The 25,673-nt window shown below is 41.3% G+C and overlaps 1 protein-coding gene across 7 annotated transcripts in view; it reads right to left on the bottom strand.

The window, feature by feature from the left end:
* Sh3kbp1 (SH3 domain containing kinase binding protein 1) overlaps nucleotides 1-25,673 on the bottom strand; it is a 361,003-nt gene that overhangs the window by 288,087 nt on the left and 47,243 nt on the right. For all 7 annotated transcript variants that reach the window (XM_055615757.1, XM_055615760.1, XM_055615759.1 and 4 more), the window contains exon 2: nucleotides 12,643-12,800. In XM_055615757.1, coding sequence (XP_055471732.1) covers nucleotides 12,643-12,800 — 158 coding nt within the window. The remainder of the gene's footprint in view (nucleotides 1-12,642; nucleotides 12,801-25,673) is intronic.

Here is a 25,673-nt window from a genome sequence, read left to right as displayed (position 1 = left end):
AGGCAGCTCAGAGCAAGAAGAATGGGCTGGCTTCATTCACCTCTTTCCACAAATGGTGGCAGAGAGGGAGGGAGAGCCTGGGAAGCAAGCTTTCTCAGTGTATGTTGGGACTATCCTCTAGAGCAACATCCACATCTTCAGCTGCGTTCTCCCAGAAGTTCCCTTACGTCCACTCATCTCATCTTCCTCAACGATACAAAGATGATGAAGTCTATTCCTAGGCTTGGGGGTAGGTTGGAACATCTGTTATTTCCAATCCCCTTGTGACTTAAGCAACTACAGTGCAATCAAATTTGGCTTGCTAAGCCCTGCAGCCATCTATATTGCCAACAGGTCCAATAAGGAGAGATTGGGACTCCAGTGCGGGCCTCAGCTTTTGGTTTATTGTTTAGCTGTGGCCTTGCTTAAGCTCCTAACTGATCGCTGATGTGGATAGGAATCAGTAGAGGTGGACAAATTTGGCCACTTTTTTTTTCAGTTTTGTTCTTTTCTGACTGACAAATGAAAACTATATATGAATATTTGATGTATGTATATGTTACAACATGCTTATGGACATCAAGTTAATTAATATATCCACCACTTCCACATGGTGGAATGAGAGAATAGACCCCTGCCAGTTGTCCTTTAACTTCCATAAGGAACACCCTCCAACATGTGTGCATACAAATAAAGAAATGTAACTTAAATTTTTTAAATAATAATTGACTGATTGCAGTAGCACATACATTAAATCCCAGCACTTGGAAGGCAGAGACAGGAAGATCTCTATGAGTTCAAGGTCAGCCTGCTCTACATAGTGAGTTCCAGGACAGCCGGGACAACAAGGAGAAACCATGTCTCAAAAAATAGTTTAACAAGCACTACAAATGAATAAAAATTTAGAAAATAGCAGCAAAAATGGAAATAGAGAAGAGAAGAGAAGAGAAGAGAAGAGAAGAGAAGAGAAGAGAAGAGAAGAGAAGAGAAGAGAAGGCCAAGAGGACAAAGAGAACCCAGAAAGAACATGGCCAAAATAGCAGGATTACATATGAATCAGAAAGTAGGAGAAGCGAAGCCCATGAGGTGGGGAAGTTTAGGGTAGGGGACTGGATGAGAAGAGGTAAGAGGAGCCAAGATGCCAGCATGAACTCTGTAACAGGTATATTCAATGCTGACAGATCCTGGAGGTCAGCGCGTGCTTTTGGTATGCTAATAGGCACCACAATTAGTCATGTGTCCCCAAGTTCTTTTCGATTTGACAGTTTCCGTTTTCCCTAAGAAATTAACAATGCTATCTGAACAATGATAAAGACTAGATCCTCTAAGAGCAAGGGATAAAACAGGGTAATAGAGAATATAAACAAAAAAAATGTGATCAAAGCACATTTTATGTATATAATTTACATATGATATATGATGAGTTCTGAAATAAAAAATGGAACTTCACAATGCAGAGGATTACTGATTTTGTCGTGGTTTTTCCTCTTTATGCAAATTTTGAAAAGGATAGGAATTCAGCTGAAAGTTCGTGTCCAATCTCGGAGTTTGATCTTTTTCTGAGTGACATTGCAGCAGAATACTCGGTCACAAGATTGAGCAGTGGCAGCGGGCCACAGCTCCCACCAGACTCGTGATCATGAGGGTAAACCATTGATACTCTTCGCTATATCCGGTTACTGATGCTTTATAAGTATATTAAGTGCATTTTTGACTCAGGATAATTTCAATTTATTAGGTATTTATAGGGAAACAAGTCAAGGAGCAAAATCAAATAGTACAAAATGAAAGACAGACAAATCTATAGTTACAGCTGGGAACGTTAGTACCACTTTTCTCAGTACTTGCCAGAACTACTTGTGTGGAAAAGCAGTGTAGATCTACAATACGATCATCCAAAAGGTTCTAGTTGGTTTTTATAGACTGCTCCACCCTTACATAGTACAGCACACATTCCTTATAAGTATTTATAGACCTTATCTTGGATAATACAATAGTAAATAATCATCATCTAACCTCAACCTCTTTAAAGGACTTGAAATCGTACAGTTTATTCTCTGGTCATAATATAATCAACCTGAAAGCCAACAGCCAGAAGATACCAGGAAAGTCTCAAAAGACTTAAAAATCAAATGACACATTTCTAGATAATCTGTGTCCAGAGATGAGAAAGCTGTTTCTCTTACAAAGCAACTGAGAATGCTGTTTGGTTTACACCAATAAGTCGACATCCACCAGCTACTAATACAAGTAGTAAGGGACTCTGAGATGCTGGAAAAGCTTTTGGTGTTTGTCGTTTGGGTGCTCTCAAATGCACATGCTGCAGTGCAGTTAGGAGTATTGGAGGTCTACTTGGAGGTTTTTCATCTTTAGAAATGAAAGGGCAGAAAAGACCCCTGGGCCCATAATATTTGGTTCTGTTGTTCTCCTTCTGGAGCTCCAGACCCTTCCAGGTCTTTCTATATCCCCCTTCTTTCATAAGATTCCTTGTACTATCCAACCAAAGACAATTCATGGAGAAAACCTAGAACCCTTGCACAGAGGTAGCCCATGGCAGCTCTGTCTCCAAGTGGGTTCCCCAACAAGGGGAGCAGGGGCTGTCTCTGACATGAACTCAGTGGCTTGCTCTTTGATCACCTCCCTCTGAGGGGGGAGCAGCCTTACCAGGCCACAGAGGAAGACAATGCAGCCAGTTCTGATGAGACCTGATAGGCTAGGATCAGATGGAAAGGGAGGAGGACCTCCCCTGTCAGTGGACTGGGGAAGGGGCATGGGAGGAGATGAGAGAGGGAGGGAGGGTGGATTGGGAGAGGACAAGGGTGGGGGCTACAGCTGGTATACAAAGTGAATAAATTGTAATAAATAAAAAATTATATTTAAAAAAACATGAAAAGGCAGAGTAACAGGATAGTGTAGGTAGAGCTGTGATGGCTATGTGTCCCAGACAGCCTTGTAGAAAAGGGAAGATGTTGCATAGTAGTCACAAAATAAATTCTAGAGATTCAGCATAGGTCTCTAATAACAATGTATTGTATAGTCCTTGAAAGCTGAGGCCTGCCACAGGTTTCCTCCAGGTCACTCAATGACAAGAGTCAGTCAGTCTCTACAAGCCACTAGCAGGGAAGAACTTCCGTACTTTAAACCATATATTTTCAAGCAACATCCATTTTTTTTTTTCCTATGGAAGTTCTGGAGGTCAGAAATACTTTCAGGTGCACACAGCCATTTCAAGCTGCCAGCCAGGCTGAACTTTTATCTGGAGGTTTGAGGAATACATTTTTAAGCTCACTTGAGGTTTTTGGCAGAATCTGATTATTTTGTGCCTAAACGTTTGAAGCCTTCATTTCTTCTGTGGCTATTAGCCAAAGTCTAGTCTCTGCTCCTACAGGTTGATGTACTGCTCCAAATGTGACCCCCTTCCTCAAAGTAGAAAATCCTTCTCAAGCATTTCGTGTGACTTCCCCTTCAGTCATGGATACACAGAAAACCTCCCAACTCTTAAAGGTTCATATAATAAACTAGGCCTAACCATTCAGCACAACACAATCACAAGTGACCCCTTTTCTAGTCACAGGTTGTCAGAATTTGGGGTAGAATTTTGGGGATCATTTCTATCATGTACTTATTTTACTCCTCCTAGGTAAGGAATAGAAGAAAATTAAGAATTTGATCCAGAGATTCTGCTATTTGATTGTATTCATTCTAGCGAACTTGAAAGGAGTATTTTTTTTTGCATATTGCTATGTTCTTTCTATAGTGTAGACTTACACCATCCACTCATAAAGCTACTTAAATATTATATATATGTATATATAATATAGATATAGATAAAGAGGGGATACTTTAGAAGCATTATAATATTTTCAAATCTAAGTCACCAACTACCAAGTCATATTCTTGGGAAAAGCTATACATATAAATGATATGTGCTACAGAATAAATGAATGGCCAAGCTTTACGAAGTAGCAGAATGATCTGAGCTGTTTTGTTTTGACACAGGACCTCATGTAGCCCAAGCTGGTCTTGACCTTCAGCTCGCTATGTAGTGGAGGATGATCTTGAATTCCTGAGCCTTTTACCTCCACCTCCCAAGTGTTGGGATTACAAATGTGAACCACTATGCCTGGCTGTCAAAACAAAACTTGAAAAAAAAATATCCTAATTCTCTTGTTTATCCCAGCTCCTCCCTCTACCCCAAACTTCTGAAAAGGCAACACACCTGGAGCACAGCCAAGTAAGAGAGCACTAGTTAAGAGTCCTCAGCTGGAGCCCCACATTCCCAAGTTTAAGATCCAGTAATGATCAAAGCAACATCCAAGACAGTTTAGATTGTGATCTCTGAGAGAGGCAGCGTTCAGAACACATGGTCTAAAGGTCCCTTTCTGAGCTAGGATTTGATAATCTTGTCATTACAGAAGGAAGATTCTATTATACACAATCAGCTCAGTCAAAGTACTACAGTTAAAAAAGGTCACAGCTTTCCCTGGTCACAAGATGTGTCACCTCTTTCCTGCACGGTAACAGAAAGCCCAAGCTTTCAAGTGACATGGTCCTTCCACATCACACATGTGTCCTTAATTACTGCAGACCCTACTTAGATGCCATTGTGGGAAATGTTACTCCGACAATTCCAGTTGTTAGGCTTACTAGTTTTTCTGAAAATGAACTATGTATTTAATAGTGAAAACATAATTTGAGCTGGAATTGCTTGTTCTGAAGGGCCCCAAGGATGGAAAACAGCAATCATACTCCTACTGAAGGGCATATCCTAAGCACTGAAAAATGACAAGTTTGCATAATAAAAATGAAATCTTTTCCCTAATTGCCTGACTTTGGAATTTGTAGGAAAAATAGTACAAGCCTATGAGTAAATAAAAGCTGCCTTGTTACTATTGTTGCTTGTTTGTTTTGAGTCAGGGTGTTACTAAGTAGCTCGGGCTGGCCTGGAACTCACTGTGTAGACCAGGCTGGCCTCAAACTTAAAGAGACTTCCCAGCTTCTGCTTCTTGTGTGCTGGGACTAAAGGTGTGTACCTCTATGTCCAGACAAGGCTCCTTTTTTAAAGGTTTAATATCTGATTTGATTACTTTTGGTAAGACATCTGGAGGAAGCATAATGCAGCAGGTGGTAATGGCATAGAGTGGAATGCCATCAGACATCCAGATAATATTAGCAGATTGGAGGCTCAGTTTTGAGAGACTGCTTTCCGGATTTCAGAGTTCTCTCGGCTCCCTGCTAGCTCCTGCAGCTATGGATAAGTCCCCTGATGCTGATGAAACTTGTTGCCTTTTCTGAGAACTTTTTTTTTTTTCTGAATCAAAACAGTGCCTATGCCACAGGATGGTACAATCTCATGAAATCATAGAGGAATGAACATGAAGGGCTTAGCCTCTTTCCTGCCTGCCAAACAGTAAGTGTTCAACACATTCTAACTACTGCAATGCTAGGCAGCCAGTAAGCCTGGAGTAGAATGAAGCCATTAGAATTCCATAAAGTAACCCAGCAATCCCCAGGGGTCTTTCCTGAGACTGATACTCCAACCAAAGAACATTCATGGAGAAAACCTAGAACCTTTGCACAGATGTAGCCCATGGTATCTCAGTGTCCAAGTGGGTTCCCTAGTAAGGGGAATGGGGGCTATCTCTGACATGAACTCAGGGGCTGGCTCTTTGATCACCTCCCCCTGAGGTAGGGGGGTACAGCCTTACCAGGCCACAGAGGAAGACAATGCAGGCATTCCTGATGAGACCTGATAGGCTAGGGTCAGAGGGAAGGGGAGGAGGACCTCCCTTATCATGGGTTAGGGGAGGGGCATGAGGGGGGAGAAGAGTGAGGGTGAGTGGGATTGGGAGGGGACGAGGGTGAGGGCTACAGCTGGGATACAAAGTCAATAAATTGTAATAAATAAAAAAATAAATTAAAAAAAGAAAAAAAAAGTAACCCAGCAATCAGGGCCTTAAAACGTTCATCTACCATGTTCAAACAGTTAACTGATGAATCAACTCAGAAACTTCTCAAGTGACATTTTAATCAGAAACACCTTTGTCAATCATCTTTGCAGAACAATGTCTAACACATGCTCTCCAAAGCTGCAGCACAGGCACTATACATTTTTTTTTTCTGTTAGAGGCATTATATTTGTGACAATATGGCACTCTGTTTAATGTGTCTTCATTATGCTCATATCCTTTGGTGTTTACCCACTGGCTAGAGCCCTCTCTAGATGACACCTAACAAATGTTTAATCTGTGAGTACAGCAGACCCTCCTGTCCCCAAACACTTCCCCATGAAATGTGAGCAAAAAAAGAGACAGTTGCAGGGCAGGTGACTAAGCCCAACGGTAGAATGTTTGCCTGGCATGTGTGAGACTGGATTCCATCCTCAGTACTGAAAATAAAAAAAAAGAAAGAGGAGTCTGTAACTAAAATGAAACACACCTGCAAAATCACCCGTAACTTTTGACAGGGATTTTGAAAATAATAATTGCCATAAACCACAAAATAATAGCCTTCAGGTGAGAAGTGTAAAAGCAAAATCTTGTGAAAGGAAATCCAAGAAAGGTGCTGAGCATAAAAGTGCAATGTGGAAATGTCTACTTCATGCCACTTGTTGAAGTATATTCTTGCTCCTTTCCTAAGAACAGAAGCAAAACTCTGAGCTCTGTCTCAAAGTGAGACAATGAGGCTTTTTTTGCCTCATTTAGGAACTGTATTGGCCAGTCTTTACACAAATACAAACAAGAAGGCTCTGAATATGCCAATGACCTCAAACACCCAGTGAGGGAGAACTAAGGTGATGGGAAACTGAGCAGAGAACTCTTAGACATAGCAGTCATAGAAGGCAAACTGTAAGTAAACACACTTCAGCTCTCAACAGTGGCAGACAATGCTACTTCTACAGGCAGAGGCAACCCAAGGATACAGCTTACTTCTTCACAGACTCTATCAGATGCATTTCAAGATCAACAGCCATATTCTTTTAACCCCTACCGCAGCTTCCTGCTTTCTGCTTGCAAATTACAAAATGTCTCAGGCCTCAGGCCTGCTTCATTTTGCCATACTTTATCTGGTGGGAGCCCATGTCAAGAGCTGCTAGAAAAAAAAAGCATAATGTTGTTTGGATTTCAGAGTAAGGTTTTGAAAGAATTATATGGTAATTAAATCCAAAGAAAAGGCTCACATCTGTCTGAAATAGCAGCTGCCCCATTTCATGGGGCAGTTTGAAGTCTTAGAAAGGACATAGATTTCTTATTAAATGACTATAACGATTGACTATTTTTCATAATTTTGTATACCATGTTATGATCTTTCATGGTCAATTTATGAATACAATTCCGTAACCTGGAAATTAGGCCAAAACAAAATAAAAGAAACAAGCAAACAAGAAAAGCCCATGGTCATGATCATTGGACCTTTTATTGTTACGTTATGCATTTTCTTAAGGGAGATTCCCAGGAGGGCCCTCTGTCTCTCTGCAAATATAAATTGGACTAATACTTTATAAGACATTTTACGACCCTACAAAAGTCAGAAAATAACTCATAGAAAACATAGTATGGCATAGTTTTCTTTTTTTTTCCTCTCTTCTGGTAGAGAAGATAGCTGAAAAGGTTAGGATTTTATTGTCCTCTAAGACATGAGCCAGTTTTGAATCTTACTTTACAATCTTATTTGAATATTCCACTGACTTTTTAATCAGTTCCTCATAGCCTCAGTAAATCAAGTCTTGTTATTCCACTGGTTTCCTCATTAAATGACTCCAACAAAGCTTAGATACATGCTCTCTCTGTGCATGTTTTTAATAATATAAGGATTAATCTTCGAGAGTTCCTGGCCCCCAATCAAATCAGCTCCAAGAGACTGAGCTCTGTGCTTCAGGTCTCCTTACTATTAAGACTCACCAGGATTCAGGGTGATTCATTCACTGGGCTTAAGTAGCAGGCAAGAGGCTCAAAGTACATGCATTTCAAGATCAAAACCCATATTCTTTCACCCCCCACCGCAGCTTCCTGCTTTCTGCATGTGTATTACAAAATGTCTCAGGCCTGCTTCGTTCTGCCATACATGACCTGGTGGGAGTCACCCACCACCATCCCTTACAGATGCCTCAGCTTTCTTCATACAGAAAAACAAAACAAAACAAACAAACAAACAAAAAACTACTGGTTGAAATCAAGGGTGGCGTTTCCACTCCTGCAAGTACATTATATACCTAAAAAATGAGTACTTGTGCTCATAGAAGTTTATAAAAGATCAACAATGTCACAAAGACCCCCCAAATGAAACACCCTAAATAGCCACCAACAAAAAAATGGATTGATAAGTTATGCTATATCAATTATGAGGCAATACTATATGGCAAGAATTAAGTACTGATATAGGCAACAATTTTGTAACACGAAAGAAGTCATGCAAACTAGCACGTGTTCTTACAGCCCTCCTTACATGACAATTCAAGTATGGGAACACTAATGTAACACAATAGACTAACTACCTGGGAAGAAAGGGGAATATCTAGGAAAAAGCAAGATTACTTTGTGGGGTAGGAATTGGCTGAAATAGTATTGATCTAAATAGTGGTTGCAGAAGCACATTCTTATGTAAAAATAAAAACCATAATGCATGCTGGTGACCTGAATTTTAGTGTGTGTAAATTTTATCTTTAAAATGAATTAATTTTTTTGAAGAGAGATAAGATAAAAAAAAACATTCTAAACATAACAGTATATGGTGATTGATAGAGACCCATAAATAATCAAAATGAAGAGGATAAGAGACAAGAGTGCTCAGCACTGAAGGGGACATTTATTATCACATTCTCTGGTGGTTTGAATAAAAATGGGCCCCATAGGCCCATAAGGAGTGGCACTATTAGGAGGTGTGGCCTTGTTGGAGTAGGTGTGTCTTTGTTGGAGGAAGTGTTCACTAGACAACAGGCTTTGAGATCTCAAAAGCTCAAGGCTGGCCAGTGTGTCACTGTGGAACTCTCAACCAGCTCTCCAGCACCATGTCAGCCTCCATGCCAACATGCTTCCCACCATGATGATAATGGACTAATTGTAAGCCACACCCAATTAAATGTTTTCCTTTATAAAAATTGCCATGATCATGGTGTCTCTTCATAGCAATGGAAACCCTGATTAAGATGAATTCCCTCACCGGCAGCATAGGGATCATCACGGAAGAAAGGGCAGAAAAACTCTAAGAGCCAAAGGTAATAGATACCTACAGCAAAACAGTATTTGCCAGACATGACACCAGTGTACACATGAGCTCACAGCAGCCATGGCTGGATGTATAAGATGAATGGAGTCTGAATACTAACATGGATGGGGGAAGGTTTGGGAAGTCCCACCTCTATCTAAGCAGCTATTAGCAAGTGATGGCTTCCGAGGGAGGGAGAGTAGGTCTTCTTCAGGATTCTACCCCTGAGATCCATGTTGGCAGTAGTAAATGGATTCCATGATTTTAAAAAAGAGAGAGGGAAAAGTAGTATGGGAGATAATGGAGGAATTGGCAAGGAGGGAATAGGAAGGTGTATTTGATCCAAAAATCATGTCCCGTATGAACCTCTCAAACAATAAAAAAAAGAGAGAAAGAGATTATAAGAAAAAAGTGGGGACAGGGGAATGTGGGAAAAGAATTTGAAAGTATTCTTCTGATATATTTAACGTAAGTGAATAAAACCAAGGAAATACAAGTGTGAAAAACAAATAGACCACTGAGAGCTAGCAAAGAACAGTCCTGTTCTAATAATGGTATTGGTAAGTATAGACCATACCAAGACTATGGTGGATATTCTTGTTTGAGAGACTGAGACAAGAAAGAGTTGAAGGTAGTCACTGAATGCCATCACTTCAGGAAAGGGTGCTCAAATGCGGCACTAGGGACTTGATAAATGAACTAAGAAAATACGTAAGAAAACTCTCTGACAGCGATAACATCAATAAAGACACACAAATAAATGATGAGACTCCACAAGATTGCTTAATTTAATCCAAGACAAATTAATTCTCAAGCTAAATGAAATAGCCAAAACTGGCAGATGTATGCCAATATGATTGTTATTGCTTAAAAACATATTTTCTTTTTAAAATTCACTGCAGGAGTTTTAATTGTTGTTAAACTCCCTTGCATCCACCTACTGAGTTTTCAATAATAAGCCTAAGGGTGAAGGCTTGAAAATAGACTCACCATCTGAAAGAATCAAAGTTTCTCTAGATTGTGACAGCCACAAGCAGTGCAACCCCTAGACATTTCTACTTCATCCACCACAGGTGGACCAAGTACCTCCCAAGAATGTGATGACCTCTCACTGAACAAGGGTTCAAGCCTAGGTTAGGGGACAACTCATTAAGAAAGAAAGGGAGTCATCCCTTTATGGGGTAACAGGACCAAAGGCACTAGATGGCTGCCGCTGTGCTCAATGATTGCCAATCCTGTGCCATTTAATCCCCAGAGCAGCCAATGAGGTAGCAAGAGAGAATAGCCTGCTCAGATCAACGTGGGACCAGATCAATAAAGAGATTTTTCAATCAGATAAATAGCAACTCTACGATAGTAGCAAAGGACTAATGATAAAGCCCCAGAAAGCATGGAGGAAAGAGGGATGACTGGAATCAGCCACTTCTCGGTAAGGAATACAAATAGCCCAGGGCCACACCACAGTTAGGAACCTAAGGAGTGGCCCGAGATCTCTGTGCCCTACCTCCCTTCTGTCTCACCTTAGAGCACTCCTGGAACCAAAGCCCATCACATGCAGGGATCTGCTGAGGGTTCCCAAGTCTACTCCACAGCAGTACTGGCAAGGCATTGAAGGGCCTCCTGACAAAAAGGCCCAAATCACCCCTACCTCGCAGGGAAAGCACCTTCTGTTCTACAAGCCAAAAAGAGGATGGTCACTGACTAGACCCCGGACAATTTCTGACCTGGTTCTTATCTGCCTTCCACAACCTCTTGTAGCACATGAAGAATGAGCCCAAAACCAATTCTATAGGCTTCCTCAGTGTCATCCAATTCAGTTGTGAGTCTGTGGTTTGATGTGAGAGAGTACTAGGCCAACAAGACACACTAAAGACTTTCAGAACAGAACTTGCCCTCTAAACTGAAGCTCATAGTACAGTCTTCTTCCCACGTTACTCCTCTCTTCTCATGCCCCATGTCTTTCTCACACTCCTCCAACCTTTCCAAGGCTTTCCTGGGGTTATCTCCTCTCTCGGGGTCCACATTCTCTTCTTTTGCTCCTTCCTCCTTCACCTTCACCCAAACAATTGTCCTCTCCTTTGAGAAACCCCTCTTCACATTCAAGTTTGGCCTAACTTCAAGAACAGTCTTTTTCCAAAGTGGGCAGTTTTGTTTGGAAAGGCACAAGAATTACCTCTCATTTAGACATCAATGGAGTCAACCAGTGGTAGTTCTAAAGTTGTGCTTCCCTACTCTAAGAATAGGAGGAAGCCTCTTGATTCCAGCATGGTTTCAACATTCCTACCACAGAAAGCAAAGTAAGGTTTATCAGCATATTCCAGCTGAACTCTGCCCCCATTCCCAAGCTGTCTGTATACAAAAAAGAAAGAAAGAAAGAAAGAAAGAAAGAAAGAAAGAAAGAAAGAAAGAAAGAAAGAAAGAAAGAAAGAAAGAAAGAAAAAGGGGGGGTTGGCAAGATCCCAAAGAAAAACTGAATTCAATTTTCATTCAGTCTAGATTGCCACAGGAGAGAGGTAGGAGACCCAACAAGGGGAAACGTGTAGCTCTTCAGATGGTTTCACTAACATCCCCCACCCAGTGCTAATGCCTTCCCATGCAGGGAAATCCAAGATTTCCCAAAAAAAAAACCCTGCTCTACACAGCCAAGACACGTTCCTGAATACGGTCTGGTACCACAGAGAACTCAGCTACAGGCCTGGGGATTCTCCATGAATGGAGAGAAATCATCAGTTCTCCAGCATGGGACCAGAAGCTTATGGTACTGGGTGTTTCAGACCTGGTTACTATTCTCCATGAGGAATGGTCTCCAAGCAGCTTCTTCTTAACCCCCAAATTCACACTCTTGTTTATAACAGTTGAGATGCACTATTTATTAACAGGAATGAGAAACATTTTGTAATTTAGCCCTAAATGAGTTTGACAAAAAGCACAAGCTTCAAAATCTTCCTGATAAAACAGATTTTATTCAATGCTTCACAGACATAAAGGAGAAAAGGAAAACAATACTGCTGCTATGACAAAGGCAAATCTATGAGGAGAAAGTAGAGAAAAGCATCATTTAGATTCAGTATTTGATTTGAAGGCTACTGATGAACATAGAAAAAACTGAGTTTCAAATTCCAGCTTGTATGGAACGTAAAAAGGGAAAAATCCTCTCAAACTCTCACAGCACATAAACAAATACATACAATTTCACAAACTTTATATTTTCTCAGCGTTTTCTACAAGGTGTTAAACCACTGAGGGAAAGAGCATTTTGGGTGGTAAAAAGTCATTTAAAAACAAATATCCCACATACATGGAGCACAATTATATATGCTCTCCTTGACATCACCCAAGAGATCAACCTGTCAGCAAAGCCCCTAAGAGCCCCCACAGCCTTATCTTCATGCCCCCACAGCCTTTTGGTAAGCGAAGCCCACACAGGAAACAGGAAAAAGGGTTTGGCTTTGTACTCACTCTTACAAAGTTGTCAGGGAACAAACCTCTCCTGCCGTTGATCTGTCCCTCCCACCAGCCTCCATCCTCCTTCCTGATGTTGGTGATGACCTCACCCACGCTGATCGTCAGCTCATCGTCATGCTGGGCCTGGTAATCAAACTCCACTATGGCCTCCACTGGAAGGAACAGAAAACAAAAGAGCAACTTAGGGTCAGCTGTTGTAGAAGTCTGAGCTCCAGTATCCCTGTAAGACCACAGACAACCTGATTTTGGTTAACCTGAAGCCTGTATAGCACAGAAACCACGAAATGCTGGTCGTGGTCAGGCATGGGCAAGGTAGCCTACAATTCTGTGTCAGGGCCAGCAGGGACTTCAGAAGGGAAACCACACAGTGACAGTGGCCTTACAATACTTACCCAGCACACCGACACCAGAGACCACAAATAAGAGACATTGAGACTTTGGGTCCCTCTTTCACCCAGCCAGTCGTCTGAACTTTCTTGGACCTTAGCTGCGCAAAATATGGACTGTAATTCCCGTGCTACACAGATGGCAGCTGTCTCTCAGGACTACATATATAAGTAAAGACTCATGGAACAGAGGGCTCCATGGGTTGAACCGGTGTCTGAGATCGCCCACATCAGAAGCACTGCTACCTCAACAGAGATTGTACCATATTACACTATCTTTGCAATGACAAGGAAACTATCTGTCAACTTTGTATAGGCAGAGGCAACAGATGAGAAAACTTTTGTTGACAAAGTACCAATGTAATTTGGCACAAGCTAACCAGAGATTTATCTATACAGCAGTTACAAGATTCTTTTAAAGGCTGGAGAGATGGCTCAGGGGCTAAGAGTGCTTCTTCTAACTGCTCTTCCAGAGGTCCTGAGTTCAATTCCCAGCACTCACATGGTGGCTCACAACCATCTATAATGGGATCTGATGCCTTTTGCCATGCAGGCATACATGCAAATAGAGCACTCATATAAATAAATAAACAAAACAAATAAATATTTCTTTAAAAAAAAAAAAGATTCCTTTAGACTCTTAAGTCTTCTTTGTGCACCTCAATATAACCCACCAAAATCTATCCCTTTTGTATTTGCAACTTCATAGAAATGTATGAGTAAAAATATAGTGCAAATTAGGTGAGACACCAAGTTTCTCTTAAGCAACTTAAGAGTCATGATAAGATGAAGGAAAAGTTAAATGAGTTAAATATACATTACAAGCATAAATGTGAATGCCCAAACTGTACCTTTTCTTGGGGGGTAAGCTTGTTTGTAACATTTTATTTACATGGAATAGTCATACACATTAATGGGGTACAGTGTGATTTACAACTCATGCTCAGTTCCTGCACTTTAAATCGAGATAATTAGCATTTCCTTTCCCTTGTCACTTCTCTTTGGAGACTTTGAGTTTCTATTTTGGGGATTTAAGAAAGCATGAGAGACAATGTTAATGACTTTGGTCTTGGAAAAGGTTTCTTAAAGAAAAAACTAAAAAGCACAAATGGTTCAATTCGATACACCGAGGTTATTTTTCTGGGGGGAAAGGTCCGTAGGTGAGTAGTTCTCCATCACACACACTTTGCATTTCTATCAGAGGTTAAGTTCCCACCACACTGGTTCAGAATAGCCTGTCCTCCAGACTAACTACTGATGAGGGGCAGCTAAACCAGCCAGTAAGCTAACCCAGTGTCTCAGAATAGAACTGCCTTTTCCTAGACTGTTGCTTTATTACATAATGGGTTAGTGCATTCTCCTGTCATGTATCTGTTCATGATGGAGTTGCAACCTATTGTCATCACTTATCCATGGAAAAGAGGATTATAAAAATATATGCAAGAAAGCCCTTCCTGATTTCTCATGTGTTCCTGTATGCATGCAGGAACACTCCAATTTCTTTGTACCATGCTGGTCACCAATAGCTCAAATAAGCCATTACTCAGAGGACAAAGTACTTCCAGTGTAAGCGCAAAGATCCCAGAACCCATGTAAGGCCAAGCAAGGTTGTAGGCAGGAAGAAGAAACAGGAGACTCCCCTAAAAGCTCATGGGCCACCTAGCCTGACATACACAGTAGCAAACATCAAAAAAGTGGCACTGTCTCAAAACAAAGTAGAAACTGAAGATAGACACCCGAGGGTGTGCAATGACCTCTAACACATGCACTATGACACTTACACATCTGAAGTCACAAACACAAATATACACACACATTAACATTACACACACATGCACACACATTATATACACATACACACACACGGTTGGGAGGAGATGTTTTAAATGAGCCACCATTACAGTTTAAAAACAACTAGTTCTTGTGATACAAGTCTACCACACCAGGTACTCAGGAGGGTGAGACAGGAGGATTATACAATCCAGTGCCTGCTTGGGCTACAAAGCAAATTCAAGGCCTATCTGCTCCACTTAGTGAGATCTTGTATTTCAAGTGAAAAATGAAAAGTAGATTTCAGCTAGGTGTACCCACACATTCCTATAGTACCAGATACTCAGGGAGCTGAGGCAAGAGACCCATCAGTTCATCCAGCCTGGGTAACATTTGTAGACCCTCATAATAATTTATTTTTTAAAAGTTTATTCTAAGTAGATATTGAGATATTGAAACTGAGATTATAATAACCTTTGTTCGTGTGCCAGACCTGAAATTATCCCATTTCCCAATTAAATAGTCTGATGCCCATCTTCCCAGGGAACCTAAAGCTCTGCAAGAAAACGAAGCTCATTTTCTGAGACAATGTTTTCCAATGTGAGACACACCTATCTCAGAGATCCGCTGAGATGGTGCTCAGAGGAAAGACTTAAAATGCCTGCTCATATTTGTTTTAAAAAGAGAAGATGCCAACTTCCCTACCATTCCAATTCCAGAATGATCTGCCCTCTGTCAGAGAGTCAGAGGAGCCCAAGGGGCAGAAGGTAACCTGTGAGACAATAGAAGCGAGGAGTGCTGGGCGAGGAACACAAGCCAGCAAGCCAAGCTCTACTAGAGCAAGCACCAGCTCCAGTAGCTGGAGGGAGGGTGTGCACCCACACAGCTCTGTGGTGCTTCTGCCTCTTTATGATTCTTACCCCTTTTAACTGAAATTGTCCTCACTAGCTGGATAAGCAGTCTGGTCTGCAGGGTGGAGAAGCTGTAGACTCAAGAACTCAAGGCCATGTAAACAAGAAAATGTGCTGCTGCTCTTGGCGAGAGCTCTTTAAGCAACCATTCTTAGAGACAAACAGAAGCTTAAGCCAATCACCTCTTACAGGAAAATGACCAAACAACTCTCCATGAATATCAAGGAGATTTTAATATGGAGCTTACATCCACCCTCGATGATAGAGCTTGGGCTATCTAACAGGGCTTAACAACATTTCAATACTAAGTACCCTTGAAGAAAATAGCTTTGTTTTTCTCCCAATTGTCTATGGCCATACAAAACTCATTCGTTATGTTTTTTTTTTTCTCCCCCCAAAAAAGCTCACTGTCCTAATAAAAGATTAGAACTCCTCAGACAGTAATATACAGTCATCTGTCATGTAAGTTCAGTCAATGAAGCACATCTATGATGATGGAACCATGAAAAGATTGTATCATCCATGACCTCACAGCCATCTCTGTGTTCATATACTCTAATGTTATCACAATGGAGATGTCATGTAAAAATGTATCCCCGACAAAATTTTTAGATATCCAAACACTATTCCTGTAAACCAGGGAGCTGTAAAGATGGCTCAGTGGTTAAGAGTACTCACTGCTTTCCAGAGGAACCAGATTCCATTTCTTGCACCCACGTGATGGCTCGCAATCATCTGTTAACTCTAGTTTTAGGGGATCCAACACATTCTTCTGGCACTAGGCACACATGTGGTGCACATACCTACATATATATGCAAACACACATACACTTAAGAAAAAAAAGTTTACGTGAAGGAAAGGAAAAACGATCAAGGTCTGGGAATACAGCTCAATGGTAGAACTCTTGCCTAATGTAAGTGAACACTTCTTTAGCACCATGAAAAACAAATATACCAAACCATGCACCATAAACTCAGCATCCCCCAAACCGATCACATTAGACGAGTAAAGGACAAGTCTCAGTTTTTCTGATGGGAGACATGAAAATGTTAGGGGAGGGCAAGCTGAGAGACCCAAATACAGGTGTGCCTTTCGGAGAGGAAAGGAGAACAGGAGATGTTCTAAAGAGACAGTGAGCTGCCTCCTGGCTAACGTAGATACTGTAAACTTTCAGAACTCCAGACCTAACCAAAACGAGGATCACAGCCCCGCTTCTTCCTTCCTGAACAGCAGGCCACACTCTCCAGGTCTCTAGCTGAACTTTAGCGAGGCAAAGCTGGAAGAGAACAGGTAGAGTTCGTCTCAAGTAGAGGGCCACCAAGACACGAACCACTGCTGCCATGTCAGAGAGAAAGAATGCTGGTTTTCCTTCACTCTCTCTCTCTGCATGTGCTTAAGGGGCTCCCTTAGGGGATTTCCACTATGTATGGTGAGGCTGGCCATTCAGGTCTGGGGACTTGGAAAGTATTAGTGCACAACATTCAAGTCTTCACAACAGACTACTGAACTGCTTACTTCTTAATTTACTCTTTTGCTAAAGAGTTCCCAGTCGAGAGAAAATTATTCAGATCAAACAGGAGTTAACCTTCTCTTTAACCGTAGGATATTATATGTACTCTCCCTGCTTTCTAGCCTCAGATGGTCCCTGACCACCTCCAAATCACCTCCCTGGCTTCTCTAGCTCCTAGCTTTTCCGTGGCTCTCCCTCCAATTTCATCCTATGCTGTGGTGATGGCTTGTGAGTTTCCCTGGTGAGCTCCTAAATCCTTTCTGTGAAGGGGGGGGGGTGTCACACTTAGTTTGTTTTACTGTGGCCCTTGTGAGCACCTAGGGCATACAACAGCTGCTCAATGCAGATCTGATAATCCAACCGCTCAGCAGCTTACATTTTATATTGATAGTTTCTACCCAACAAAGGTACCTCTAAAATGTCAAGTGCCAATCTCATTTCTGCAAATTGAGTCATATTGTTCAGTGCACTAAGGGAGTTTTGCTATTTAAAAGAATCTGTGGTTAATCCTTTTGTGATATGAATAATCACTTCCTGCTTTACCTTTCCTGTTGAGATTATTTTTTTTTAACATATCAGGTTTCTCTTAAGGTAAGAAAGCTGTGCATGACTTTTTTTAAGAGCTCCTATCATGAGCTACGCCTCTCTTCTTCCCATTCAAAGGCTTAAGACTTTTCTTTCCAATGTAACAAACAGCATCACTTAACAGTGGCTACTGAGTACATAAAAATGTGGCTTTGTGTGAATCAACATGTGCCATAAAACTATAACAAGGGGCTTGGAGAGATGGTTCAGCAGTTAGGAGCACTGGCTGCTCCTTTAGAGAAGCCGCGTCTGACTCCTAGCATCCACATGTTGGCTCACAATGGTCTATAACTCCAGTCCCATCGAGAACCTAGGCCCTCTTCTGGCCTCCATAGGCACTTCAGGCATGTGGTACACATACATACTTGTAGGCAAAACACCTGTACATCTGAAAAACCAATAAATACTTTTTCAGAGGTCTAACAAGCACTATTTGCTTGCTTGTTTGTTTGTGGCAGCACATGCCACAACGCCTATGTGCCAGTCAGAGGATAACTCGCCAGAATTGGTTCTCTCCTTCCACCATGTGGATTCCAGGGATTGGAGATGGTCAAGGTTGACAGCAAGCACCTTCACCCACTGAGCCATCTCACTGACCCCACAACAGACACTTAGAAACTGATTCTCTTGAAATGTAATGACTCCTCCCTTAGGCCCACAATGGTAAGCTAAAAGCAGAATGAAAGTCTGGCATCTGCCTTTATTTTTTTTTTCTCCTTGACTCTGCTGGCTTACTTCTGCATGCAGGCTTGCTAATCACTCAGGAGTGTCATCTACAAATCCACAACCCCTAACCTATCTCACTTCCCTTCAAGGCTCAAGAGTGAAGGCATGAGGATAAGAGTAGCTGAGATCCCTGCCTAGCCACCTTTTACAATGTCCTGTTCCCATACCAAAAAAAGCATCTCAAGGTCTTGAGTCATTGTTGCTAATTTGTTGTCACCTTGGATTGCAGCAATAGCAAAACCACCCTGGGCAGGCCACACCTCTGCCCCAAATGAGGACTATTGTGTGTGGAGGCAAGGCTGTACCATGGAACAGGAGTTACCACCTGATGAAAACCTGCCTTCCCTGTCAAGCAGTATGGACTTCTTTGGGTCACCCCTGGAACTAGAACTGAGACTCTGATCACTCAGAGCATGTGACCAGGACTGCTTAATTATGTAGCCCCTTTGCCCCTGACACAATTTTTCTTCTAATTAAACCTAAAATTCATGTCAGCACCTGGAAGATAAACTAGGGACCACTGGGTCCCTTTATTTGATGTTTCTTCTCAACATGCCACCTTGATTTAATCTTTCTCTGCTCAGTGTCATTGCTCATCTCTTGAGTAGGGGTACTGGAACAAGTGGCTGAGTCTAGACTGTGGGGGCTGCTGGAGCGGAGGTTCATGCTCTAAAGCTCAGTACTTGTTCCAGGGGTGACCCAAAGAGGCTCACACTGCTTGACAGGGAAGGCTAGAACACAAAGGGATCAACCTCTTTTTTTTTTTTTTTTTTTTTTTACATTGACCGCATGGTGACATGATACTCTGGACTTACTGGAGTAAATAAATATTGAAATTCATTTGAGCTATTTTAGCTTTATTGATGTGGCTGCCAGAACATTTTAAATTATATGTGTGCCTTGTATTATATTTCTATTGAGTAGCAATGGTCTAGAACAATGCTTAGCAAAAAAGCAATAGAGACCTCCAACTACACAAACACAGCCAAAATCTTCACCAGACCCCAAGTCTGCGCTTCCAAATGCTTATTAGCCTACAGGAAGCTACAGGTAACTTTAGCAAACGAAGGTAAAACATTACTTACACTTTTTTTTTAAATGGTACCCTTTGGGAAACTAACTCTGCATGAGCACAAAATGAAAGCACTAGACGTAAAAGTATCTCAGAGGTGTAATTAGGACAAAAAGTAAACAAAATCCAATACTTAAAGACACCATAAATTACAAAACTTAAGAATATCTCCCCTTCAAAAACAAAACCACCATCCTCCAGTTGGCCTGCTGTGCCAAAAAGCCAGCCTCCACAAGTTTTCTCTAACTACTGTCTGGGAAAAAAAAAAAAGCTACAGTTAACAAGATCAGATAGAGCTCCCGGAGATAAGAGATCTGCTTAGAAATGCTAACACTTCAACCTTTCCTATCTCAGGCCTTCAAACACGCCGAATGCCTTCCCCCGAAAAAACAAAATGGGTGGTTTTTTTAACTGTTAGGTTGGTTAAGCCAGCTGTCAAGCAGCTTCGTGGTGAATTTGACACAGTGGCAATGATAGAGCCCTCCCCATACCCCACGTGGGACTCAACCTCTCCTGCCTTGCCCCTGTACTTCCTCTATCTTTGCCCCACTTAGAACTGCATTTCATCTTGGCTTACCCCAAGCAGCCTTCAAGCCTCATCTGGGAAAAGCCCTTATATGTCTCAGGATTCTGGCTCCTCCACTTAGCATCCCTGTGACTCAATCAATATGTGAATGAACCAGAAAGCATGGAGGAGGATGGAAGTTTACAGTTAACTTCCTTCATTCCATACACATAAGTACGTTGTCACAAAGGTCTCAGTAGGTGTAGCTTTAAGCTTTAATAATTTCAGAAGCAGAAATGTTACATACTTGTGGGTTTACATTTTCTCATTGTGCTCATTCTGATGAATACATTTTTAATTTTGTTTTAATTTTGTTTTGTTTCTATACTGTCATCCTGTTTGATGACAGTATCAAAAATCAGGAAGTAATTTTCACCAGAAAGGATTTCATGAAACGATAGCATAATTGCTGATTATTGATGAGAGAAATAACATCAGATATCACCTTGTCAAATAAATTTCCTACTTTTACAAGTGAAGAACTGAGGTTTAGAATGTGACTGAGATTTGGCATCTACCCTCTCCCAAATGACAGGAGAGAAGGGTAAATCTAAAGTAAACATCAGTAGTAATTAGTAATTTAGGCCTGCAGGATAAAGACTTGGGTACCACTAGAAGGGCTTCTTCCTTGTGCACCCACATGTAGCAGAGTTTCTACAATACCCAGGAGCTAGAGCAATCAGGAACATCTAAAACCCATCTAAAGAGACAGAAAATAGATGAGTGGTTGCCTGGGGCCAGGGATGTGGACTGATTACCAGTGGGCAGAAGGGGTCTTTTGGGGTGATAAAAACATATTAATCTCAAATTTTGTTAAGAATTCCACAATGCAATAAATGTATCAAAAACTCACAGTATATAATACTTAGATCTGTGAAATGTTAGCGCTAAATTTATCTTTTAAAGATAAAAGTGGAAACCCTATATGACCCACATTTAGGAACTTATAACTGTAGGTACTTGCTCAAATTGTTGACTACGTTGGTACCCCAGGGAGCCACCACTCTCCCCATCCAGGGAAGAAAGCCATTTGGAGAAGCTTCTCCTCCCCCATGAGATAGAATCTGATGAGAATGCAGCTGACATGTCCAATATTCTGCCAGCTCATTCATGGGCCCAGAAGCTAACTGACTGCCAGTAATGTGACAGCAGCTGGGGACGGCTGGAGCACACACTCCGTCAGAGCTCTCAGAAGCAGCCCGCTTTCCACTTTTCCCACACATGACTCTCCAGCTTCTTCTTCCACCACATAAAGCACCCCAAAGCCTTTCCAGGAATCATGTGCCCTCTTTAGTTAAGACACAGTTGGTTGTAGTTCCTTGTAACTAATGGACTCATGTATCAACTTTTAAAGAATGATACTCTTCCCTACAGAAGGCCAAGTTCCCACTATTTATTTAATGCTTTCTCATCAGTGTCTGGCCTAGGGGCTTGGGGACCTAGATTTCCCAGCTCAAGAGCACAGGGACTATGGGGCTCTGCACATACAACCAGTTGATCTCCATTTGCTTTCAGCATCTTTATGGATATACTAGTAAGGAGCACAAAACCAATAAAGGCATGATTCCCAAGACCTGACTTGGGTAGAAAACTAACAGTAGCTTCTGAGTAAAACAGGCTCAGAACTCAGACCCCAATGACAGAGCCATTGGGTATGGGCTCTCTCTGAGTAAAAGGGAGCAGAGCATAGGCCAAGGCAGCTCCGTGCAGGATGCAGAAAGTCCTGAACCCAAGAACAGCTCAAAGGACTAACTGGGCATCAGCAATGGGGATAGAGGTAGCAAATAAATCAATACAGAACAGGAGAAAAGGTCCACCGTTGGCTGACTTAAAATATTCCTGTCACTGAGCTGGAGAGATGTCTCAGAGTTTAAGAGCTGCTCTTCCAGAGGTCCTGAGTTCCATTCCCATCAACCACAGAGTGGCTCACAACCATCTATAAAGAGATCTGGTGCCCTCTTCTGGCATGCAGGTGTACATGCAGACAGAACATTGTATACATAATAAATAAATAATCTTTATTAAAAAATTCCTGTCACTGTTTTGAAGGATAGCCCAAGGAACCCTGGCCTCCTAAGCCAGCATCTTTTATAGATAATATGAGATATAAGAAAAAGCCTGATGGACCTAAAAGTGAATTCCAACGTACATATTAACTACTTGTATGACATGAGGCAAAACACTTTGCCTGAGTTCACATTAATATTGGGAGAGGGTCTGGTCCAAGGATAATGATGATGAGCACAAAAAAAACTCCTATATACAAAAGCTTCTCCATCAATTGACATCCACTAGTCTCACAGGCTATTATCATTCTTTGCTGTGAGGCTTTCTCCGGACATGCCCTTCCCTCACTGCCTACTGACTGGAAAACCTTAGAGAATAGATCCTAATATAATCTCTTCCTTGCCTGATATCTAGCCCACAGTAGGTACTCCATCAACATTGGTGATCAAATGTATCTGCTCAACTCTAGGAACGACCCAAAGAACATTTATTTCAAACTATACCTTCTCATTCAGCATAAAGAGACACAGTTACAAATATGAGCTTTTATTTGACTTGATGGCTTAAAAAGGCCAAGATTAACATGACCAGATAGATAACCACAAACAAAATATATGAAGGAGTGGCTTAGGAGTGCTACTGTGCCCAGCTTCAATTCTCTTCCCTCCTCTGCCTTGACTATTGCTCCCAACAGAGGAGTATGCAATCAACAGATCAGAGGATACAAGGCAGGGTATAGACAGGAAAGAGTTTATGAAGTCTTGAGTTCTCTGGTAGCTCACACCCGTACTCTGAAGCCACAGGGTCCCCAAGGCCTACCCTAGAACACATACTCAGGGGCATAGGAACGATGCATTATTGATCACTTCAGAGCTGAAACTAACTCTTGTAAAGTGAGCATGCTGCTCTTTTCAAAGATGCATTAGATAAACCAGATAAGGGCAACTTGGGGGTGGGGGGAATTTTTTAAGGGGAAAAAAAAAGCACAGAAAGTGGGTGCTGATGAATTTGAAGAATAAAAGGATAGCGTAAAGTCAAGACCATTTGTTATAATAAGTACAGAGGGTGGCTCTCTGCAGAAGCTGTGCCGGAAAAAGTAAATAGCCTCTTAGCAAAGTAATTTAGTAACAAAGTCAGTTTAGTCAAAAACAGTTTCGACATTTAAAAATGATATTATCTTTTTTTTATTCAAGTATAAGAAAGAGTGCTCACGAACATTGCTTTATCCGAGTATTTATTGTTTTAAGTAATAAAATAGCTTTAAGACATACAGGTTTTCATAGTTTTATTATGACACCCTGATTCCCAAGTTTCCAAAAAGCCAGACAGTTGCCTGATAAGAAGACAATCTCCTATCTTTCAGAGTGAGAAATGCCCAAAGGTTTGGGACCAAGTAGAATATGTAAACTTTAAATTAGAAGAAGAGACAAATGTTTGGTTATATCAATTTAATTACAGGTTATGTGAAATAAACTGAGAAAACATTGCTTCCTCTTCCGCAACAGTATCTCATTTCATGAATTAATTTTATTCGACAATGTAGGGATGGTTGAAATGTATTTGCTTGTGGTTACTACATCTAAAAGGCTTGTTTAAACTATTTTATTCAAAATACATTCATAGAGCCTGGTAGTGGAAGAGACTGTGTAACACTGTGACTCTAGCTTTTCTGGAGAAGAGTGTAAAGAGGATGGAAAAAAGGTTTACACATGGGCAGTATACTTCAGGGTAGCTAAGCTGAATCAGCTGCAAGAAGCCACGTCTAGGTCAAAAGGAGAGAAGTTAAGAGCATTTGAACAGGAGCAATCAGAGCTAGAGCAAGGGCCAAGTCATTGAATATAGCCTGTGTTAACAAAAGATGCACTGTCTGGTCAGTAGAGAGAATAAGAGGAGAGGAAACCACACTGGCCTTTTCCTTGCCTTCCTCAAACATATTTAAAGCCCTCTTTCAAAGGAAGTTTCATTTCTACCCTCCCAACACAGACACACACACACACACACACACACACACACACACACACACACACACTGTAGGATTTCTACCTCAGTTGTGGATTTGGGTACAAGAAGTCCACAGAAGGCAGAAGATATGTAAAACTGAAGCTTGTGGCAATAAGAACAGGACTTGTCTTGCAAGCATAGTTAGATTCCCCAGACCCACATTAAAAAGCCAACATGGTGCTACGCACTTGTCATCTAACCGCTGGAGAGGTGGACCCCTGGGACTTATTGGCCAGCCCAGCAAGCCTACTTGACAAACTTCAGGCCCGTGAGAATGTTGTCTCAAAAAAAAAAAAAAAAAATGGCAGTGCCTGAGGAATGACACCCAAAGATGTACTCCGGTTGCCTACACAGGCACATACACAGGCACTCAAGAAATGCTGCTGAGCTGAGAGAAACACAAGGATAAATTTGATGAAAAGTTGAGAATCCAAGAAAATGAAATGTGAGCCAAAGTTAAAAGCAGATTATAACAGCAAAATAGTGGCTCTTCAAAGCAGCCTGGAAAAAATGCAAGCTGTCATAAGCATAACCGCTTCGAGTTCACTAACATCTAATCAAGAGAGAACATCTAGTATACTTGCAACTCTATACTGGGAAAAGGTTATTAGGGAGGACACACTAGTTCATAACCAGTTTCACTAACGAGGCCGCATAATGACTGTGAGTTTATCCAAGTGACTTCTCCCAGTTTGAGAGTCATTTTTTAAAGGCATTTATGTATTGGTTTGTTGGTTTGTTTGTTTGTTTGTTTGTTTAATCACTTTATAGCCTGATCCCAGGCCCCTTCCTTTGAGAGTCATTTTGGTAAATGTTTTTACTTTTTGAATAATCGGAACTAAAGAGCTGATAGTCAAGATCTACTTCATGCATGTCTTCGTAATTTCTTTGTAAATGCTCCGTTTGATGTGTGAGAAAATCACTTAGTAAGTGGACAGCTACACTTATTATGAAAACAGAAGTAAGTCGAACCCCAGCACTTCACTTTGCAGTAAAGGTTGCAATTCAAGTTAGATCGGCAAACTGAAGATGCCTTGGCGTTAAGAGCATTTGCATATTATGCAAAGGACCGGAGTTCAGTTGTGAGCACCCAGATGGTGACTCATGGCCATCCCTAATTCCAGTTCCAAGGGATCAAACTCACAGAACTCTGCAGGATCACACATACACATGTACATATATACATGTACATGCTGGGAAAATATCTATGAACATTAGATAAAGAAATATTTCAAAAGTAAAGTCAGACAAATAGAGTAACAGCTAAAGAAACATAAAAAAAAATTTCCAAAATTGAAAAACACATTAATTTTAAAATAGGCCAAAGGACAGCAGTACTACACCAGAGATTTCTAGTAGGATGCCCTAAGAACAATGTGTACGTTTTTCTTTCCGAGACACTTTATATTTAAATTTCTCAGTAAAAGGAAGCCAGGCAGGGGGACTGATTGATTTCAAGTCAGCAATACAGACATCAAACCCTGACCATGT

Source organism: Psammomys obesus, unplaced genomic scaffold, assembly GCF_907164565.1.
Source record: "Psammomys obesus unplaced genomic scaffold, mPsaObe1.curated_primary_1811, whole genome shotgun sequence".
Classification (NCBI taxonomy): Eukaryota; Metazoa; Chordata; class Mammalia; order Rodentia; family Muridae; genus Psammomys; species Psammomys obesus.
This window is presented reverse-complemented; position numbering and strand designations above follow the sequence as displayed.